Source organism: Schistocerca serialis, chromosome 9, assembly GCF_023864345.2.
Source record: "Schistocerca serialis cubense isolate TAMUIC-IGC-003099 chromosome 9, iqSchSeri2.2, whole genome shotgun sequence".
Classification (NCBI taxonomy): domain Eukaryota; kingdom Metazoa; phylum Arthropoda; class Insecta; order Orthoptera; family Acrididae; genus Schistocerca; species Schistocerca serialis.
This window is the reverse complement of record NC_064646.1, coordinates 179,114,022-179,136,786: the sequence shown is the minus strand read 5'-3', so window position 1 is coordinate 179,136,786 and position 22,765 is coordinate 179,114,022. Positions and strand designations below refer to the sequence as shown.

The 22,765-nt window shown below is 44.3% G+C and overlaps 2 protein-coding genes across 2 annotated transcripts in view; both read left to right on the top strand.

Annotated features, from left to right (window-relative positions):
- LOC126419458 (neuropeptide Y receptor type 1-like) overlaps nucleotides 1–6,776 on the top strand; it is a 416,524-nt gene extending 409,748 nt beyond the window's left edge. Inside the window, exon 5 of the mRNA XM_050086646.1 lies at nucleotides 6,772–6,776. Coding sequence (XP_049942603.1) covers nucleotides 6,772–6,776 — 5 coding nt within the window. The remainder of the gene's footprint in view (nucleotides 1–6,771) is intronic.
- Nucleotides 6,777–6,856: 80 nt separating this feature from the next.
- LOC126419457 (tachykinin-like peptides receptor 99D) overlaps nucleotides 6,857–22,765 on the top strand; it is a 423,909-nt gene continuing 408,000 nt past the window's right edge. Inside the window, exon 1 of the mRNA XM_050086645.1 lies at nucleotides 6,857–7,015. Coding sequence (XP_049942602.1) covers nucleotides 6,857–7,015 — 159 coding nt within the window. The remainder of the gene's footprint in view (nucleotides 7,016–22,765) is intronic.

Sequence of the window (22,765 nt, the reverse complement as noted above, 5' to 3'; positions counted from 1 at the left end):
CTCGTAATTCCCATGGATACTTTTGACAGAACTGGGATTACCCGAGGTCTGTGGCCTGCAATTTTAAGATCAGGAGCTGTACCCACACGGTTTCTGTTTGCTTTCCCATGCCATATCTTAGTCATGAAGCTACCCTCCACCATTAGGACTGGAAGAGGCTACCTACAGGTCCAGCGTCACCACTGCATCTTTCTACTTTCTCAGTTCCTGTGTGGTTCGTTCAGTGATGTATGAATAAAAGTAGAACGTGAGATACAGTGGTTCATTTCTTCAGTGCTATAAATACAAACACAAAAGAACAAATACATTCTTACATTACACTCTCTAGCACTAGCATTTCTCAGTAAAATCTTAAGTAAAATGGTCTTTGCACGATCCATTTCATTGTGACCTTACTGTAAAACAGTCTTCATTGGGACTGCAACAGCTGTCACCTACAATCACCTTCACATTCTGTAGTAAAATTCAAATACGGCAATACGGCAAAATAAAACTTCGTCATGAATAACAAAACTTCTCACAACTGACACATTACAGTTTTTAATGTTAATAAAACTTCAAAATGTTTATATGTGACAAGAGTTGAGAAATGGTAACAATGCTATTTCAAACGATCAGGAATATGAAATATTTCCTGTTAAATTTATTCTTAATCAGTGATTATACACTGTTCGAACATTATGAAATTCAGCGAAGAAAACGATTTATTGACATATAGCATGGATTCAGAAAATACTCCTGTCGTGATTGACAACTGGCCCCTTATTCACACGAAGTAATGAGCCCTATCGACATGGGATCTCAGTTTGATTCCATCTTTCGAGATTTCCAGAACGCTTTTGAGACCGTTCCTCAGAGGCCAATTCTAATCAACTGCGTTCCTCTGTAGTATCGTCACAAGTGTGTGACTGGATTCGTGATTTCCTTTTAGGAGGGACACAGTTCGTTGTACTTCACGGAAAGTTATGAGTAAAACGAAAGAGATATCCGGCGTTCCCCACGGGAGTGTTGTAGGTCCTTCGCTATTTCTAATCTACACTCCTGGAAATGAAAAAAAGAACACATTGACACCGGTGTGTCAGACCCACCATACTTGCTCCGGACACTGCGAGAGGGCTGTATAAGCAATGATCACACGCACGGCACAGCATACACACCAGGAACCGCGGTGTTGGCCGTCGAATGGCGCTAGCTGCGCAGCATTTGTGCACCGCCGCCGTCAGTGTCAGCCAGTTTGCCGTGGCATACGGAGCTCCATCGCAGTCTTTAACACTGGTAGCATGCCGCGACAGCGTGGACGTGAACCGTATGTGCAGTTGACGGACTTTGAGCGAGGGCGTATAGTGGGCATGCGGGAGGCCGGGTGGACGTACCGCCGAATTGCTCAACACGTGGGGCGTGAGGTCTCCACAGTACATCGATGTTGTCGGCAGTGGTCGGCGGAAGGTGCACGTGCCCGTCGACCTGGGACCGGACCGCAGCGACGCACGGATGCACGCCAAGACCGTAGGATCCTACGCAGTGCCGTAGGGGACCGCACCGCCACTTCCCAGCAAATTAGGGACACTGTTGCTCCTGGGGTATCGGCGAGGACCATTCGCAACCGTCTCCATGAAGCTGGGCTACTGTCCTGCACACCGTTAGGCCGTCTTCCGCTCACGCCCCAACATCGTGCAGCCCGCCTCCAGTGGTGTCGCGACAGGCGTGAATGGAGGGACGAATGGAGACGTGTCGTCTTCAGCGATGAGAGTCGCTTCTGCCTTGGTGCCAATGATGGTCGTATGCGTGTTTAGCGCCGTGCAGGTGAGCGCCACAATCAGGACTGCATACGACTGAGGCACACAGTGCCAACACCCGGCGTCATGGTGTGGGGAGCGATCTCCTACACTGGCCGTACACCACTGGTGATCGTCGAGGGGACACTGAATAGTGCACGGTACATCCAAACCGTCATCGAACCCATCGTTCTACCATTCCTAGACCGGCAAGGGAACTTGCTGTTCCAACAGGACAATGCACGTCCGCATGTATCCCGTGCTCTAGAAGGTGTAAGTCAACTACCTTGGCCAGCAAGATCTCCGGATCTGTCCCCCATTGAGCATGTTTGGGACTGGATGAAGCGTCGTCTCACGCGGTCTGCACGTCCAGCACGAACGCTGGTCCAACTGAGGCGCCAGGTGGAAATGGCATGGCAAGCCGTTCCACAGGACTACATCCAGCATCTCTACGATCGTCTCCATGGGAGAATAGCAGCCTGCATTGCTTGTAAAGGCGGATATACACTGTACTAGTGCCGACATTGTGCATGCTCTGTTGCCTGTGTCTATGTGCCTGTGGTTCTGTCAGTGTGATCATGTGATGTATCTGACCCCAGGAATGTGTCAATAAAGTTTCCCCTTCCTGGGACAATGAATTCACGGTGTTCTTATTTCAATTTCCAGGAGTGTATATAAATGTTTCGGGAGACAATGCGAACAGTCCTCAGACTGTTTACAGATAACGATTTCGTTAACTGTCTTGTCAAATAATTAGTAGGTTGTAATAAATTAAAAACAGATTTTGGCAAGATATCTTTATGGTGGCATTTGACCCTGAACAGTAAATGGTGTGAGGTCCTCCGCATCCGTTATATTTCGGTTACACGATAAATAATACAAATCTGAAGGTTATCAAGTCAACTAAATATATAGGGATTAATTACAAAAAGCTTAAACTGGAACGTTCACAAAGAAAATCTTGTGGGAAAGGTAAACCAAAGACTGCGTTTTATTGGCAGAACACTTAGAAGATGCAACAGGTCCACTAAAGAGATTGCTACACTGTGTTTGTTCATCTTCTGCTAGAGCATAGCTGTGCGGTATGGGATTCTTACCAGATAGAATTGATGGAGGATAAATGATCACCATATTAAAGTAAGATAAATCTGAGTCCGCGTGGACAGATTTATGTTTTCGTTTTCGCGCATGTTGTTAGAGAGTGAAATGGTAGAGAAATAGGTGAAGTTGGTTAGGTGAACCCGCTGCCAGGCACTTGATTTTGAATTGCAGAGTAGTCATATAGATGCAGATGTAGAACAGCGTAGGTGGGGAAGCTGCTGGAAGGAGATAACATTCAGCAAACAGACTGGCCAGCCCAATATCCCATTTAAATCCCATCGAGCACGTGAGGGATGCGTTGGTGAATCGTATTGCAGGACGTTCGTATACACTGTAATGTAAAAATATAAAAACAGTGGTATGTAAAAAATATACGGCAGTCTGCCAATGTAATCGTATTCTTAATGACTCAATAGTAGCGGTTGAAAACACCTCCCTGAAAATCACTCACAAGAATATTCTTAATAGTGCAATATCTTTCAAGTTAGCCCGACACAGATCAATAATTAATAAACTAGCTCAGTTCTCAGGGCACTTTCATAATCGTAGATGGTTAATTGTCCTTTCCTTCTTTACCCAACACCATAGATATTATTCCAGGCTCGTGAGAAGTCGTGTGCTTATTGCACCAGAGAATATTTCACAAGTCTGTTCGATGTAAACTACTGCAATACGTAACTTAATATCATGGTTTCGTCTTGATTCCCCCAGTATAAGATAAGAAGAGTAGCATCTACAAATGAAATCCTATAATGGAACGGAAATGGAATCCTGTGACCTAACCTTTTCTGCTTGGGATGTTATCTCGTGATATAAAGAAAAGCTGTAAGTAAAAATTGTTAAATTATTATCAGCGGCCGCCGGGCTTGTAGGATCTGAGAGAAAGCTAGTTGTCCTAACCGACGGCACGTCTCATAGATGAGCTAAAAGAAAAATGTTAAAGATTTTCTAAGATGAATTTTCTTTGTTAAGGCCCATATATCCATAGGACAATACATTTATCAGATTACAGATTGATTGACGCATACATAAATTCTTTTGACAAAGTAACGATTATATTTTTCTGGTGCCGGCCGGTGTGGCCGAGCGGTTCTAGGCGCTACAGTCTGGAACCGCGTGATCGCTACGGTCGCAGGTTCGAATCCAGCCTCAGGCATGGATGTGTGTGATGTCCTTAGGTTAGTTAGGTTTAAGTAGTTCTAAGTCTAGATCACTGATAAAAAAATGTCGTGTGACGAGGGCCTCCCGTCGGGTAGACCGCTCGCCTGGTACGAGTCTTTCGATTTGACGCCACTTCGGCGACTTGCGCGTCGATGGGGATGAAATGATGATGATTAGGACAACACAACACGCAATCCCTGAGCGGAGAAAATCTCCGACCTTAGGGTTGACAGTCTGTAGCGCTGACCACTCAGCTACCGGGGGCAACACTAGGGGACTGATGGCCTCAGATGTTAAGTCCCATAGTGCTCAGAGCCATTTGAACCATTTTTCTGGTTTTAAGTACAACTTACATTATTAGCTGGTACAGAAAGATCAGATTTACACAACAACATCCTCTTTGGTCCGAACCCAAGCAGATAAAATAAGCGAATGACAAGGGAAAGATAGTTCATACATAGAAGCGCAAGAGCCCATGGAATGACATGTCCATTGTAGTTCTATCTGTCTTCCTTGGCGTAACTTCTCGGTTGTTTATGAAATTAATCGTAATATTTAGTTTACATATTTTTAAACCCAAGACCACCCAGGAGTCACAGTACAACACCAACGACCATCCAGTGGTTGTCAATAACCCTGGCTGAGGAACAGAACTTTATACCACAAGAACTGCTCACCAATCTTGTGACCAGAGTGGCAGCACGTACAGAGCATGCACTGCCGTCCATGGTGATCACACAACCTATTAAAAACGATATTCCGCCTTTTGTAATGTCCAGGGGACCTTCGTAAATCGCAGTGTGTAGTTATTGTCTTTGAATAAAAGAGTCATTTCTATTCGCCTCATGGCGTATTTCTTTGAATTACCTTTTTGACTATACTGAAGCAGTTCTATGTATTGTCCAAGTTTCATTCAACTATGTTACTCGGCAGTGACACATCATGCAAAACTTATTGTATTCTCGTCCTTAAGTTTTGCACAACAGTGTACAAGGGGTGTCCAGAAAGTAAGTTCCGATCGGTCGCGAGATGGAAACGACTATGAAAATCCAATAAAACTTTGCACAGATGTGTTGGGCAGTGTCTCTAATATGACCCTAGAGAGCATCACGTCGCTCTTCTCATTTCTGAGCTCACAGTGAGCGTGTAAAGATGTCAAGAAAATAGGGTCTCCCGCCAAGTACGAGGGCCTGGTGAGAAATTTCGCCTGAAGCTATGCAGCCAACATTACATAACTGTCGTGCAGTTTCTTCTTCAAGACAATTCTCAGCTGAATCCTGCAGGGCAATGAAGATGCTCCTGCATCGATTTCAATTGGAAATGTTTGATTACCCACAATACAAAAATGTCTCTGAGCACTATGGGACTTAACATCTGAGGTCATCAGTCCCCTAGAACTTAGAACTACTTAAACCTAACTAACACACATCCATGCCCAAGGCAGGATTCGAACCTGCGACCGTAGCGGTCGCGCGGTTCCAGACTGAAGCGCCTAGAACCGCTCGGCCACACCGGCCGGCTTACCCACAATACAGACCGTAATTGTCTCCCTCTGAGTTTCAACTCTGCTCACATGAACAGCTGGCTATGAAGACAACATTTTTTGCACAGACAAGGAGCTGTAGGCCAGCGTAGATAATTGGCGGAAAGCACTGGCGGCTGCCTTCTGTGATGGGGGTATTAGAAAGTTGGTACAACACTACGACAAATGTGTAACTCAGAACGACGTCTACGTAGAGAAGCAGCTGGAAGGTGCAGCTGTTGTGTACATAGTTCCGCGTAGTCACCGCGTACACAACTTTCCCACTAGAGCGCGCCCCGCTAAGCACAACAGCGCAGGCGCAGCGCTCGTCCGTCTCCGCACTACGAGATGGCGCTGCCTTAGAGACGGACCAAATTCTGCTTCCGCCGATCCGCGTATTGATATGTAACGCAGACAATGAGATTGGTGCTAACGTAGAACCTTTTCTCCTCGCGGATCACATTCGTGCAGTGATACCTGAACGCGCGAGGTATTATAACGAGTGTACAGACCTCCGATTAGTCAGTCTGCATTTGTCTGCACCAGTCTATAACAGTGCATTAGTCTATAGTCAAGTTTCAGTCTGCGCCTAATAAGACTATCATATTGCTGTACATAGCCGTGAAGAGAAATGTATAGACACTTTGTCAAGTATCAGAGATATGTGAGAATAAGATTAACGTACCAAGACCAAAGGAACTTCAGATTGTCAATTGTAAACAGCATCCAGAATCAAGTTACGTAACGTTTGATTTTTATTATTGTAATAAATGTGTGTGAAAATTAACCAAGTTCTGTTTAAAGCTGGTCACCGTCAATGTGCTACTCTAAGCGTGCAAGTGGCGTTTCTATCGTCTGACCTAACGGCAGAAGATAAACACGCCACGATAAGACCACGAGACATATTGCTGACACTCGCCTACTTCGTTAGAGCGACAAGTCAAATAATCTGATGGTGTGTTTACCAAAGGTCTTACAGTGCGCACACCACAGCAGCTAACTGTAACAAATAAAACATTTCTGATTTTCACTGTAGTTTCCATGTCGTGATCAACTGGAACTTACTTTCTGGACAGCCCTCGTAGATGCGGAACCAGCATTCGAAAGAGGTATCTTGCCTTTTCAGTCCTCGTCAGACACACAGTTTTAATCCCGTCAGAAAGTTGCAAAGTACCGCACACTCCGCTTGAGTGACGGGTTGCTCCTGCACAGAGTGAAGCGACGACTCCCGTGCGCAGGTGAGCGCGTGGTGACGAAGCCGTTCTGCATCAACGTGCACCTGTCCAACGAGGCGATGATGTCGTACCGCATGGTGCTGTTCCTGGTGCAGTACCTGACGCCGCTGTGCATCATCTCGTACGTGTACGCGCGCATGGCGCTCCGCCTCTGGGGCTCCAAGGCGCCCGGCAACGCGCAGGACACCCGAGACGCCACGCTCATGAAGAACAAGAAGCGGGTGAGTACCGGCGCTGCTGCGCCTACTGCGTCGTAGCAAGACGCGCGACGCATCAAACACCACGCATCTGTTTCACATAAGCAAGCAATCATAGTTGTAGCTTACTAGGCCACTATGAAAATTTCCACGACAGTGTAACACTGTACCATTTAAATCCCAAATATACACTGCTAGCCACCGTAAATGCAACACCAAGAAAGACAAGAGGTAGCACAACAAAATTTATTTTGTAGATAGCATGTTGACCAAGTATCAAATGATTACGTTTACAGACGTCTGTGACATGCGGTTCCTGCCAGAATCAGTAGCCAGAGTAGCCGCCATTGTTGGAGATCACCGCTGCCACACGTCTCGGCATTGAGTCAAAGAGACGTTGGATGTGTTCCTGGGGTACAGCAGCCCAAGCAGCTTCCACACGTTGCCAAAGACCATCTGGTGTGGCTGCTGGGGATGTAATCTGGGTCACTCGTTGAGCAACCACAGACCACATGTTTTCTATCGGCGAAAGATCCGGAGAGCGAGCTGGCCAGGGAAGCACTTCAATCTGGTTATTGGCGAAGAACCTTTGGACAATGCGTGCCACGTGTGGTCGCGCATTATCCTGTTGAAATATGGCTGTGGCCGAGCCCTGAAGGTAAGGAAGGACAACTGGCTCCAGCACCTCGGATATGTAGCGCCGGCTATTTAAAGTACCGGCAATGCGTGCGAGAGTAATATCCAATACTGCCCCATACCATAATACCCGGTGCAAGACCAGTGTGACGGCGCATAATGCAGCTGTCCAGCATCCTCTCTCCACGGTGTCTCCACACTCGAATCCGACCATCGTGGTGCTGCAGACAGAAGCGTGCCTCGTCAGTAAAGACAGCGTCATTCCATTCTGCCGTCCACATCCGTCTGTCATCACACCATTGGCGACGGAGACGTCTGTGGTTCTGCGTCAATGGTAGACGAAGCAATGGACGTCTTGCGGACAGACCACTCTGCTGTAAACGGCGTTGAATGGTACGCGCAGACACTGGATGATGCGTTACAGACGCAATGTGCTGTGCTATGGTTCGGGATGTCACTGAGTGATCCGTCACTGCCATGCGCACAATTTGCCTATCAGCACGTGCAGTGGTGCACCGAGGTGAATGCGATCGACCACGTCGGTCCGTCATACCCTCCTGCATCCAACGGTCACATATCCGCATTACAGTTGTTTGGTTTCGTCCAACACGACTAGCGATTTTTCTGTATGATAATCCACAATCTCGGTAAGCCACTATCCTTCCTCTGTCGAACTCGGATACTTGATCAATAGATGTTCGCTGTTGTCTACGAGGCATAACTGATCGTCTTGTGAAACAACCACAAGGTAAACACACGTGCCGAACGTACACTCGTCGAAATTGCCAAGCCTTAAATGGCGCTATGAGGTGGCGCCACAGGCGCGCGTGATGTGCGTCTGCGCTGAAATTCTAATCAGTTGCATATCTCATCGCTGCAAACTCATGGTGTAAATTTCACTTGATTCGGATGCTTCCTTCAGGGTGTTGCATTTACGGTGGCCAGCAGTGTACTTATCTTTTCTAAACATCAAGTACTTTGTCAAATGTTTTTCCAGTGAACAGATCTCTAGAGTGTCGAACAGGATGCCTATAACATGAAACATAAGCTATATCATTCACGATGGTTGAGAACATTGTACCAGTTGATAAACTTAAACGATTTGGAATTTGAACAAAACAATTAAAGAAATTATGTCAAAGGGTTATGGTAGTTGTCTGGTCTGACTCACCCACACTGGGTGGACCTTATTCTGTGCATTTATTTGCATGGAATGTTCTTCACAAAACTCACAAAACAGATCTTTTAATATCACATACATTATCACACTACCTCGATGAAAGAAACCTTCAAAATTCATTTAAGATAAGGAAATATAGTCTTTCATTAAAATTTTTCAATTCTTTTAAAAGGAAAAAATGGAGTTAAGTATAATCCGTTAGTAAAATACTACATCTAAACCACAGAACGAAACTCAGTTTGATCAGAGCAGAAAGTTCATCTCCATCTTAACCAAAAAGTTACACTTTAAAATGGATCTTAGAATTTCTTCGATAAATGAAAAATTATACTGAGGGGACAGAATTCATGGGATGGCGATATACACATACATGTTGATGGCGATATATCAGTAGTTATAATAGGACAGTGCACTGACGGATCTGTTATTTGTATACACGGGATTCATGTAGAAACCGTTGCGCCGTGATTGTGGCCACACGAATTGAATTAACAGACTTTCAACGCCGTATGGTAGTTGAAGCAAAAAGCATGGGACATTGGAGTTCAGAAATCGTAAGCGAATTCATTATTCTTAGATCCGAAATATCAAGAGTGTGACAAGAATACCAAATTTCAGGTATTGCTCCTCACCGCGGACAACGCAGTTGCCGACGACCGAGAACAGTAGAATTTGGGGAAAGTTGTCAGCGTTAACAGACAAGAAACACTACACGAAATACGCGCAGAAAATAATGTGGCACGTATGACGAACGTACCCGTTAGGGCAGTGCTGCGAAATCTGGCGTTAATGGCCTTTTCTAACAGCACGACATCGCATGCAGCGCCTGTTCTAAGATAGTGACTGTTTAGGAAGGACTCTAGACGACAGGAAAACAGTGGCCTGATCAGACGAGTCCTTATTTCAGTTGCTAAGAGCTGATGGTAGGATCCGAGTGTGGCGCAGACCCCAGGAAGCCATGGGCTCATGTTACCAAGACGCACTGTGCGAGCTGGTGGTGGCTCCATAATGGTATGGGCGGCCCGCCTGGTTAGCCGTGCGGTCTGACGCACTGCTTTCCTGGCGTGAAGGCGTGCCGGTCCCCGGATTAGTGTCGAGGTTCGCTGTGCCGGTCAGTCTGTGGGTGGTTTTCATGGCGGTTTTCCAATTGCCTCGGCGAATGCGGGCTAGTTCCCCTTATTCCGCTTCAGTTACGCTATGTCGGCGATTGCTGCGCAAACAATGTTTCCACATACGAGTACACCATAATTACTCTACCACGCAAACATTGGGGTTACAGTCCACTGGAGGCCGAACCGCACAATAACCTTGGGTTCGGTGTGGGGCGGCGGTGGGGTGGATGAACTGCTGTAGCCTGTTGTGGGTTATGTACCACTGCGGGCTACGGTGGGGACGAAGCGTCTCCGTCGTTTCTAGGTCCCCAGTTCCATACCATACAATACAGTGGTGTGGGCTCTGGTTACATGGAATTTACTGGTCCTCTCGTCCGCAATAGTTCGCGATTGGAATGAAGAACATTCTGGACAGTTCGAGAGGCATACATCCCTAGCCCCGGCCGCTTTGCGCTCAGAAATCTCCTAGGAAAGACTATCAACACGGACAGGGCAAGAGAAGCACAGAGAGTCAAAAGATGAACAAGTCTAACAGACCACTGGAGAGAGGGGAAGAAGAGAAAAAGAGAAGGCATGTTGAGGACTGGGCTGGACCACCAAGCCCAGACAGCTGCAGCCCGGCCTGGGCTGAGGAGGCAACGGAGTGTTCTCCCAACCCCTCAAATGGCCGATAACGTGAAGTGGCCATCCGTTAAAAAGAGTGGTAAAAACTCGCTTCACGTATAAAACGAGAAACTAATCCAGCAGCTCAGGCATCGTCTCCTAACACCAGGGGTAGCGAGTCAGGGACAGTCCGCCTCAGGGCGGCTGCTTCCCTCAAGAGTTCCAAATTTCAAGAGATATAAGAAATAATTATTGTTGATTAGAGTTCTACTAGTTAATACTTAATTCTGTAATAGTACTTGTATTATCAAAAATAAAATGTAGTGCCTCAGTATTAGTGGCTCTTGGAATATCAAATTTCTTCCTGCTATCGTGTCTAAATCTGAAATTTTTGAGACCATGGTTTTTTTCTGCGCACAAGCTGATTCTTGTAAAGAATAACGGCAACCAGACACTGTTAATAATCTTATTTATTTACACAAATAGCGCCGTTACCGGTTTCTAACCGACGTATTCATTTTACGATGGCTCTTCATGTTTATATTACATTTTCTATTGCTTACATTAGTTGATGGAAGAAAAACAAGTAACAGTTACTGCTGTTTACTTCTTTGAAAGACAGCTTGTAAATACTTTCTTATTGGCCCCTATAATCAGCCATTTTCCTGGTATGGCACTTAGAACGTTTTTAATAAAGTATGTACGCTCTAATTGGTCTCTTTTTTTGCGGTGATGCAGTGATCTGCATAATTCTGTATTATTAGAATACTTTCTCAGCCTTTTGGATATAAATGAGTTTTGTACAAAGAATTTTGCATTGTTTCTTAATTCTCCTGACATATTTGAGATTTGTGTTTCGATATTTATAATCTTTTCACTTTCCACTATGCAATTAAATTTAGAATCTGTTGTCGATTCGTTGATAATGTGCTTTAAATTAGTGCCAGCATTCTGGATTTTATTGCAAGGCTTGACGTGGTGATATTCACAGTATTTTCAGAACTTATCATTTCTATGTTGAGATGATACACAGGTGTCTTTGTAAGACGGGTTACTTTCTAAGCACAACACATAACCTGTTTTCCTTTAATCCAGCCGAATATTACGTCTTTTGGACTCATCACATTCCCGTGTAATGAGTTTGATTCAGTATTTGGAGATACGTATAGATTGTGTTTTGTTCCTTTATTTCACGAGTAGTGACTTAATTGAACCATGTCTTACATGGAGGTATGTTGAACGTGTCATGGTGGCAAAATAACGCTTTCTATGCAATTACATATTTTTTATCAAATGTTCTAAACGTTATTCGTGAAGCCTTGCCGCTATTTTCAAATTCTGATCTCTTATGTTCACCCTGGCTTCATCAAAGTTAGCAACCTTGCTAAACTATCATTGCCATCAACATAGGCATATTTCAGTGACTACAGTGAGCAATAAGCGTCGCCTTATTTTCTTTGCATGGAGTTTCAGAACAGAAGGTAAGTTCCCAGTTTAAAGAAGGTGCTGGCGGATCATCACTCTGTATGTGAATACTTTTTGTGTATTAGTATTCATATTTCTCAATACAAAGGCTATGCTAACAGAATGGGCCAAGAATACGACAAGCCACATACACAATATGATCAAAAGTATCCGGACGCCTGGCTGAAAATTACTTACAAGTCCGTGGCGCCCTCCATAGGTAATGCTGGAATTCAATATGGTTTTGGCCCACCCTTAAGCCTCGATGACAACTTCCACTCTCACAGGCATAAGTTCAATCAGGTGCTGGAAGGTTTCTTGGGGAATGGCAGCCCATTCTTCACGGAGTGCTGCACTGAGGAGAGCTATCGATGTCGGTCGGTGAGGCCTGGCGTATCATGTCTATATTACAAAAATTTACACAGCGCAAAAGAATTTACGGATCACTTTTTTCAAACCCCGTCATATTCTCGCCTTGCGACACAGAAGTGTGAAATTAGGCTCAATGGTGCTTTGAGATTCCTCGGCAACAGTAAAAAACCATGCAACTCTGCCACGTCACTCTCGGGCAGGGCGACGAGAGATGTCGACCCATGCGAAAGAAATGAGAGGGGTCAGAAGCTGATGTGAGGTGCAAGACGGGTAAAAAATATTATATTGGCACCAAATTGCGCCAAAATTCTGGCCAACGCCACCGCGGTCGTGTCGCACGATAGAAGGGTCGTCACATCATCGCCTTAACCACATCTCACCCGTTTTCTTGATGCTTCCGCCTTGGAAGTCAGAACCGCGAGGCGCACCGTTGAAATCACAAGTTACTCTTACAGGTGGCTGAGGAAAACGTTTCAAACACATCGCCACTCAGAATATAAAGACAGTTTGCAGTGCTAAGTGCAACAAAACGACGTTCGTGACAACTGTTGCAGCTGCTAACAACTTCCTGGAGGGCTAACCCCTTCTCTAAGGATATTGATGGACTGCAACAGTATTGAATGTGATCTCATTCCTTTGGAGTGTAATACGACTACAGTGTTTGTTCTGGTATATAGGATGGTACCATTAGGAACATTTCAGAAAAATTCGACGCAATTTGAATACGATTTAAAGCAGCAAAGGGTGTTTATCTGTTTTCAGTCCTCCTGTTTTGCAACATCCAGTGGCGTGACCTAGGGGAGAAGAGGGGTGCAACATTGACACGTGCATGTATTAAACGGCCAAGGGTCCCTCTAAGACCCCTCAGTTCGGCAACACCCATGGTGTCGCCTGCACACCTCTGTTGAGCATTTTACAAATGTACGTGGTCAGAGACAACAACAGACCGATTTCTTGACGCCTGCACACTCCTCCTTCAACATCTTACAACTGAGTGGCGCTACACTGTTGCTCTAGCATCTTCTTCAGGCATGCATTACCTAAGGGATCGAAGACCTATACACAGGAACCTACGAAAACGGTGAAGAGTTGTCGCTGTACAGATATATTCGTTTAAAATGCTCAACGAAGTTGAGTGATTGGCACCAAGGGTATTGCCAAAATGGGGATGGAAGTCTTAGAGGAACACATTAGCGTTGTTTTATTCATTCAAGTGGCAATGTCAGTGTCGCCTCCCCCTCCCTCGCCCCCTTCAAATGGTTCAAATGGCTCTGAGCACTATGGAACTTAATATCTGAGGTCATCAGTCCCCTAGACTTAGAACTACTTAAACCTAACTAACCTAAGGACATCACACACATCCATGCCCGAGGCAGGATTCGAACCTGCGACCGTAGAAGCAGCGCGGATCCGGACTGAAGCGCCTAGAACCGCTCGGCCACAGCGGCCGGCTTTGCCTCCTTCCCCGTTTGATCACTCCTAAGAGGATGGCAAAACAGGAGAGCTGTTTCCGATCACGTTCATATTTCGTAGAATGCTTTTGAACGATCCGTCATGTTTCCTCCCTGCATACCAGAGCAAAAATTGCAGTTGTGCTACATTCCAAAGGAGTCAAATCACTATCAGTGAGATTGCAGCTTCACGATGTCCGCAGAGAAGCCGTTAACGGTGCTTGGGGTATCGGCAGTGTCAAAGGCTGTTCAGAACATTGTTCTGTTGCACATCGTACTGCAAACTATCGTTTACGCCCGCGAAATGTGTGTATATCAACGCCATAAGGGAAGGAATAGACTCAGCGACGTGCTCTATGACACCTCCTGATGCCTTTCTTATCGATTCTCAGCGATGGTGCGTCTGAAATGTTTTCCGCAGCCATCCGTGAGATAACTGTGTGATTTCAACACTGGTCGTCGTGGCTCTGACGTCCATCGCTGAAGCGTTAAAAGAAGGATGAGATGTATTTCGCCGGCCGCTGTGACCGAACGGTTCTAGGCACTACAGTCTGGAACCGCGCTGCTGCTACGGTCGCAGGTTCGAGTCCTGCCTCGGGAATGGATGTGTGCTATGTCCTTTAAGTAGATCTAAGTGCAGGGGGCTGATGACCTCAGATGTTAATTCCCATAGAGCTCAGAGCCATGTGAACCATTTAGATGTAGCTAACGGGGAGGGGGGGGGGGCGGTGAGTGGTTTGACGGCCTTCCCATCGTCTGAAACGTCCACGGTGGCGTTGGTCAGAATTCTGGTGCCAACCAAGGTGACCTCATTAACCCACGTGACATCTCACGTGAACCTATGAACTTCAGTATTTTTTTTGCGTGTGTCCACTTTGTTGCTGTTTGAAACTTCACCGAGCCTGAGAGTGATGTCACAAGGCGGTAAGTTTTCGCACCATTACAGAGGAAGGCACTTTCGAGACAAATTTCAAATTTCTGCGTCGCATTGGATTAAAATGACGGGGTTTCAAAGAAGTGACCCTTTAATTCTTTTGTTCAGTGTATGTTCAACACTTCCTCTTAAACTACTGAATCGATTTCAACCGAAACTAGTACACCACGTACCATCTACTAACTGTAAAGGCGGAGTGTGAGAGTAAGAACCACCTACCTGTCCAAGTGGTGGGGGTGAAAAAGAAGAGTAACGCACCGCTCCCAAATACCCAGACTATATTCATCCTGTGTATGAGAAAGAGGGCACTTAGTGGCTTGCAGTAAACTTTTCACGTATTTTCAAACTTTTATTACAATTTTTCTCACTGACACCCCCCGCGAAATGATTAAATGAATAAAGTTTAACGACCACGTTTTCACTACTCATGCCATAAAACTACCGCATCAGGTATGATGATTTAATTTATTACTTCTTTACTACTAACTCTATTGGGAACACATTTGGCAGACAGTACCCGCATAGAGCACTGAATGTACCTCCAAATTTATATTATTCTCCCATAGCTCAGAAGAGCTGACGTCATAAACACTATTTCTAGCTTTTATAGAAATCGAGCGCAAATAATCCTTTCTATAATCATCTAGTGATTCATAATGACAGCACCAAACTTACAACCTAATTTCAAACTTTTCCGCGCTTGCAGGCTTCACGTAAAATATTTAACAAATCATCTTATTTGTGAATTAATCACAGGTTTGAAGTTGTTATATACAGGGGAGTTCAAATCTTTAAAGAATCGTTTGTTTACTGGTTACTTACTACCCCCAAAGTAGCATAGTGGAGTTAACAACCACCTATATCAGATAGGAATGGAAATTAAAATGGGATGACATTGCACTATAAATAAGGAACACCTGCAGCTATTTCAGTCAGATTTGTTAAGTACATGATTTTTAACTTGTATAAAAACACTGCAAGACTATGATTCCCCACTGCCACTAGGAGTGGAGTTCTGGATGAATAGGGGTGAAGGTAAAGTGTTCGAAAACGACCTGGGCCGGCCGGAGTGGCCGTGAGGTTCTAGGCGCTACAGTCTGGAGCCGAGTGACCGCTACGGTCGCAGGTTCGAATCCTGCCTCGGGCATTGATGTGTGTGATGTCCTAAGTTCTAGGCGACTGATGACCTCAGAAGTTAAGTCGCATAGTGCTCAGAGACATTTTGAAAACGACCTGCTGATATTTCTTTCCTGTATCAGTTAACCTGGAATACTTTTAAGAGTGCAAGTGCAATTTGTCTTTTATTTGTACTGTTTTGTGTGTCAACTACATAGCCAATTAATTTGTCAAGGTATTTCGGGATCTAAGATCGTGCCAAACGGTTGAACACCACAGAAAAAAATTAGCTATCTCTCTGGAGTTGTATGGTGTAAAATAGAGAAGAATCAGACATATATGTCAGAAACGTGTGTGTTCAACATCTCCTCGTAAGTCCCTCTCGTAAGTCATTGCATCGATTTCAGCGGAATGATGGATAGTGAAGGAGGGAAGCAGAGGATGGACAGAGCGAGGAGGGATGCGAAGATGGAGAGACAGAGAGAAAGGGAGAGATGGAAAGAGACAGAGGAAGGACGAGATGGACACAGAGGGGAGAAGGAGATAGGCATATAGCGGGCGGACGAGGGGGGAGACAGAGAGAGGGGGAGGACGAAATGGACTAATAGAAGGTTGTAATAAATAAATGCCCAGGCAACGACGTTTTTCTCACCTAGTACTCAGGGTGAGTCGCTAACTACTGCCAAGTAGAATAACTCCAAAAGTATGATAGTAACTGAAAAGTTTGTGGGACAAAAGCCGCATGGGACAACGGGGGCCATAGTATGACGTTAGCATTTAATTGCTAGATGGGATCGCGTCAGAGGTATAAAGGTCAGTTTTTTTTTAATGGGATGCTATATGTTGGCACTTATTTTCTGATAGTGGCTATCGAGGCGAATCCAACGATGTGTAACAGTAAGATCTTTGAAGGTCAATGAAAGTAAAAAATGTGGCATGAAAGTCCATTTACAAAAGGTGTTCGAAGTGACGACCATTGATGTCAATGCAGTGCTGCAATCCTCTTATCAAGGATTGAGTGGCATTCCTTATCAAATCGGCACTTATCGAAGCAATTGCTTTGACGATTCTCTCTCGTATGTCGTGCAAATTGCGAGTATTCGCCGAATACGGCGTATCCATCAAATGTGCCGTTGACATGTAAACACCATCCGACAGTTTCGCAATACATCACTCATAGGAACGGTAAGACTAGTATCGTCGAGTCAAGCGAATGTGAATGATGTATTCCTTCGAAAAACAAGCCGATAAGCTTCTCCTTTACGGAGAATGCCAACGGAATTCAGTGAGAGCTAGAAACTTATACGCTGAAAGATATCCTCAAATCAATCACCCTACACTTCGTACACTTAAATATGTGTATGATAAATTGAGAACAACTGAATCTTTAACGCGTCGGAAACATATCCGGCAAAGGAAAGTTACTAACGAGGAAACGGAAATTGGTACTCTTCCCACTGTGGTTCGGGATCCTTGTGTTAGTTCGCGTCAAATCGCAGTGGAATCCGGCATGAGCCAGAGTAGTGTTGTTCGTGTTCTGCATCGCCATAAATATCATCCTTACCATGTCAGTCTCCACCAATAATTAACTGGTACGAATTGTATGCGTCGCACTGATGGACTCAAAACTTCAGATTCAGAGGGATTAATTTGATTTTATTTACTGACAAGGGTCCATTCACGAACCATGCAAATGTTAATTTGCATAACATGCATTATTGGGCAACTGAAAATCCATGTTCGCTGCTGCAAGTTGCACACCAAAAACCGTGGTCGGTGAATGTACGGTGTGGGATTCTGGAGGACGGAATTACAGGCCCCTGTTTCATCGAAGGAAATCTTAATGGTAGGAAGTACACCACATTCCTGCAAGAAACATTAGGTCTATTATTGGAAGAAATACCTTTAGGAACAAGCAAACAGCCGGCCGATGTGGCCGAGCGGTTCTAGGCACTTCAGTCTGGAACCGCGCGACCGCTACGGTCGCAGGTTCGAATCCTGCCTCGGGCATGGATGTGTGTGATGTCCTTAGGTTAGTTAGGTTAAAGTAGTTCTAAGTTATAGGGGGCTGATGACCTCATATGTTAAGTCTCATAGTGCTCAGAGCCATTTGAACCATCTGAACAAGGAACAGAATTTGGTATCAACACGATGGATGTCCAGCACATTTTTCTCTGATGGCTAGAAATGAGTTGCATAGACAATTCCCAAATCGTTGGATTGGACGTGGAGGAGATGTGTCGTGGCCGGTTCGTTCGCCAGACTTGACGCCTCTGGATTTATTTCTTGTAGGGATTGGTAAAAGACATGGTTTATGAAGACGCTGCAACTACACCTGAAGATATGCGTGAGAGAATTGTCAGAGTAGGTGCTTCTATAAGTGGTGATGTGATAAGGAATACCACTCAATCCATGGTAAGAAGATTGCAGACTGCATTGATATCAATGGTCATCACTTCGAACACCTTCTGTAAATGGTCGTTCATGCCACCTTTTTGAACTATCAGAAAATAAGTACCAAAATATAGCATACACCTAAAAAAAAAAAAAAAGAAAGGTTGACCTTCATATCTCTGACGCCACCCCACCTAAGAACAAAGAACCAACTTCATATTATGACTCCCTTGTCTCATGCAACTTTTGTCCCACAAGTGTTTCAGCTCCTATCATACTTTCGGAGTTATTTTCGGTGGCAATAGTTAGTGACTCACCCTGTAGATATGGATAACGCATTGGATCAGGATGGATAAAGCACAAAGTCCGTCTGAGCTATTCTGCTGTTACAGTAAATAAACAGGAAACAAGGGATGGCAGACAGAGGGCCAGTAATTGTGAGACCCATTTAACTAACTCAGAAGTTGTAGCAGCTTGAATGTAATTTCCAACTAGCTGATATCTCCAGCGGTCACCCACGTCTGAAATCTGCCACTCATTGCGTCCTCTATAGGGAATTGGCAAGACTAATTAACAACTATTACTACCTTTTCTTGCTAGCTTGTGAGAAGAAGAGCTACTTTTTATAGCCACGAAAAATTTGAAGTCATGAGGAACGGAGCAGTAACTAATTAGGAAGATACAAACTCTCTCCTTTCGAATAGATGTGCTATGTTTGGACCACTGCACCACCTTGCTTGACCGTTGAAAGCTGAAAGAGTACCCGAAATTTTAATGAGCAGCAAAGTTAATTGCAATGTACGCTACATAAGAGAGGTCACTGCTATCCCCTGTGCCTCCAGCCGGCTTCAAACAATATTACGTGGGAAAGTGCAATAAGTGAAATTAACCGTTCTCCGTTTCACATTTGTGACCTTTCCTTTTTCTGCTTTTTCTATGTGAAACATCAAAGAAAAAATTCACGGCTGCTTCATTGCTGCATCCACTCATCAAACAACCACGCAGGACCTTCACTGGTGGCTTTTGACAAATATTGCACGTTTAACACACCGTAATTTATGTTTTCATTAAAGATACTGCATATATCACTGGCTGATGTTTTCCACCCTGACGTTACTAGTATATTTAATTGGATTATAGACATGGGTGACGCACTGTGTGTAACTTACACGGTTTAGTAACAACGAAATGCAAAAAAATTCTAAGCTGCAACATGGTTTTGCAAAAGGGGCAGAAACATACACAACACAAATACTGAATGTAACTTATACTGAAGACAATACTTTGAAATGCTTCTAGTCTTAATCCAAACAGTTTTTGAAACTGTTAATGATCTGGTGTTTAACCTGGAAAATTTGGTGAGACAGTTCGCGTATGTTGCTGTTGTTGTACGTACGGAAGTTACAGCGACAGAAAACTGTTACCAAATTCTGGAAGACCCATAGAGATTCCCCGATCTATGTAAGTATAAGCAGCTGATTCTGAACGTAAATTAATGGAACTTTCTGCGCTTAAAATAAGAGAAATTTACAGTATTAGCGATAAATTACTAAAAATAATAACACCCGTAAAAGATCTATAATTAACCATTCAGAATGACGTAAACTGCAAGGGCTACATGAAATATGACTCAGGGGAAACGTAGTTGCTAGGCTGAGATCCGTTGGAAATATTTGAAGGGTGTCCATTATAGCTGCCCATCATCCATATATTCTGTTTTTACGTAGCTTCGTTTCGTGATCAATCTTTGCTATCATATCTTTGGCACGGTGCACGGCTTCCGCATCTTCACAGATGCTTCGGCGTTAGGATTAGAAAAACGGACCATTTAAAGCCGGTACCGGTATTTTATTTCTGAATAGCAGGCGTTTCTCGTTATTAAGTTGGTCTCGGTTATAACTTTTGTGGACTGGCAAGACAGTCAATCCACTAGGACGGGGCCCGCATCTCGTGGTCGTGCGGTAGCGTTCTCGCTTCCCACGCCCGGGTTCCCGGGTTCGATTCCCGGCGGGGTCAGGGATTTTCTCTGCCTCGTGATGGCTGGGTGTTGTGTGCTGTGCTTAGGTTAGTTAGGTTTAAGTAGTTCTAAGTTCTAGGGGACTGATGACCATAGATGTTAAGTCCCATAGTGCTCAGAGCCATTTGCACCACTAGGACGGGAGGCTGAAGGGCACGCGTTTAAGCTCACGCAGGATGGCGTGAGGTCTGGAACAGGACAAGGTCTTTATAGCAGCAACCATCGCTAGCAAAGTCGGCTGTACAACTGGGGCGAGTGCTAGGAAGACTCTCTAGACCTGCCGTGTGGCGGCTCTCGGTCTGCAATCACTGATAGTGGCGACACGCGGGTCCGACGTATACTAACGGACAGCGTCCGATTTAAAGGCTACCACCTAGCAAGTGTGGTGTCTGGCGGTGACACCACAATAACAAATACTTCTTATTTTTCGCTAATAAGCACCTAAAACATATATTATCAATTTATCACAAAATGTGCTAATGATTTTAGTTTTTAAACGAAGTATTTTTTAAAAAGCGAGCAGTGTTGATCTGTATTATCTACTTTGCTCTGAAATATTGGGTTATTGTAAAAATGACAAACGCGGTCAGTGCTATCTGAATAACAACACGGACAGTTGGAACGAACAACTAACACAATGGTGAGACAATAATGCTGAGACAATAACGTACCTGTTACCGTATTAGATGGTACGCGTGTTTGGACAGTGTACAAGACTTACCCTCATGTGGTCTATACGGTAGTGTCACTCTGTCGTTACCAACCAATGGCTATATTGCAGTATGGCGCCATCCCTACTCTGGAAGTCTTACTCTCAGCTTGCTTTACAAGATTGGACAATAAATATTATCCAATGGATTAATTCGTTATTAAGATCTTAACTAGTAGATGCTGTATTTTTCCTACCATATAAAGTGTTCATGTGAATTTTTTGAAAGAGAATTTTTGGTTTTGTCAGTTAATATCAACTTCATTCATATTCATGTTAAAAAAGTAAATAAATATATCTAACCACAAACAGAATTTCTCATTCCAAATATCGAAGAAAAAGAAAGTTACAGATTTTAAACAAAAGCTTATTATTTGTCTCATTTTCTACGAAATGATAAAGGAGGATGGAAATGTTATATCAAAATAACACAATAAAATTCAAAATACTTGAATGATTTATTCACAACGATACTGGTTCACAATAGCTCTTCACAATCCATAGCAAGTACACAAGCCCAGTGCACTCCAGTTCACATCCGAGGTAGTTGAGACAGTATCCGAAGTTCCACAGGTTTCCTAGTACGTACGAAGTACGTTCCTTGTACGAGCAAAAGGCAGGCGTAGGACACGCTGTACGATGCTGTTCAAAGGGCTCTAAGCACAAGGGGACTTAACAAAAATGGTTGAAATGGTTCTGAGCACTATGGGACTCAACTGCTGAGGTCATTAGTCCCCTAGAACTTAGAACTAGTTAAACCTAACTAACCTAAGGACATCACAAACATCCATGCCCGAGGCAGGATTCGAACCTGCGACCGTAGCGGTCTTGCGGTTCCAGACTACAGCGCCTTTAACCGCACGGCCACTTCGGCCGGCTCGCGGACTTAACATCTGAGGTCATTAGTCCTCTAGACTTAGAACTGTTGTTGTTGTTGTCGTCAGTCCTGAGACTGGTTTGATGCAGCTCTCCAAGCTATTCTATCCTGTGCAAGCTTCTTCATCTCCCAGTACTTACTGCAACCTACATCCTTCTGAATCTGCTTAGTGTATTCATCTCTTGGTCTCCCTCAACGATTTTTACCCTCCACGCTGCCCTCCAATGCTAAATTTGTGATCCCTTGATGCCTCAGAACACGTCCTACCAACCGGTCCCTTCTTCTTGTCAAGTTGTGCCACAAACTCCTCTTCTCCCCAATTCTCTTCAACACCTCCTCATTAGTTATGTGATCTACCCATCTAATCTTCAGCATTCTTCTGTAGCACCACATTTCGCACGCTTCTATTCTCTTCTTGTCCAAACTATTTATCGTCCATGTTTCACTTCCGTACATGGCTACACTCCATACAAATACTTTCAGAAACGACTTCCTGACACTTAAATCTATACTCGATGTTAACAAATTTCTCTTCTTCAGAAACGCTTTCCTTGCCATTGCCAGTCTACATTTTATATCCTCTCTACTTCGACCGTCATCAGTTATTTTGCTCCCCAAATAGCAAAACTCCTTTACTACTTTAAGTGTCTCATTTCCTAATCTAATTCCCTCAGCATCACCCGACTTAATTCGACTACATCCCATTATCATCGTTTTGCTTTTGTTAATGTTCATTTTATATCCTTCTTTCAAGACACTGTCCATTCCGTTCAACTGCTCTTCCAAATCCTTTGCTGTCTCTGACAGAATTACAATGTCATCGGCGAACCTCAATGTTTTAATTTCTTCTCCGTGGACTTTAATACCTACTCCGAATTTTTCTTTTGTTTCCTTCACTGCTTGCTCAAT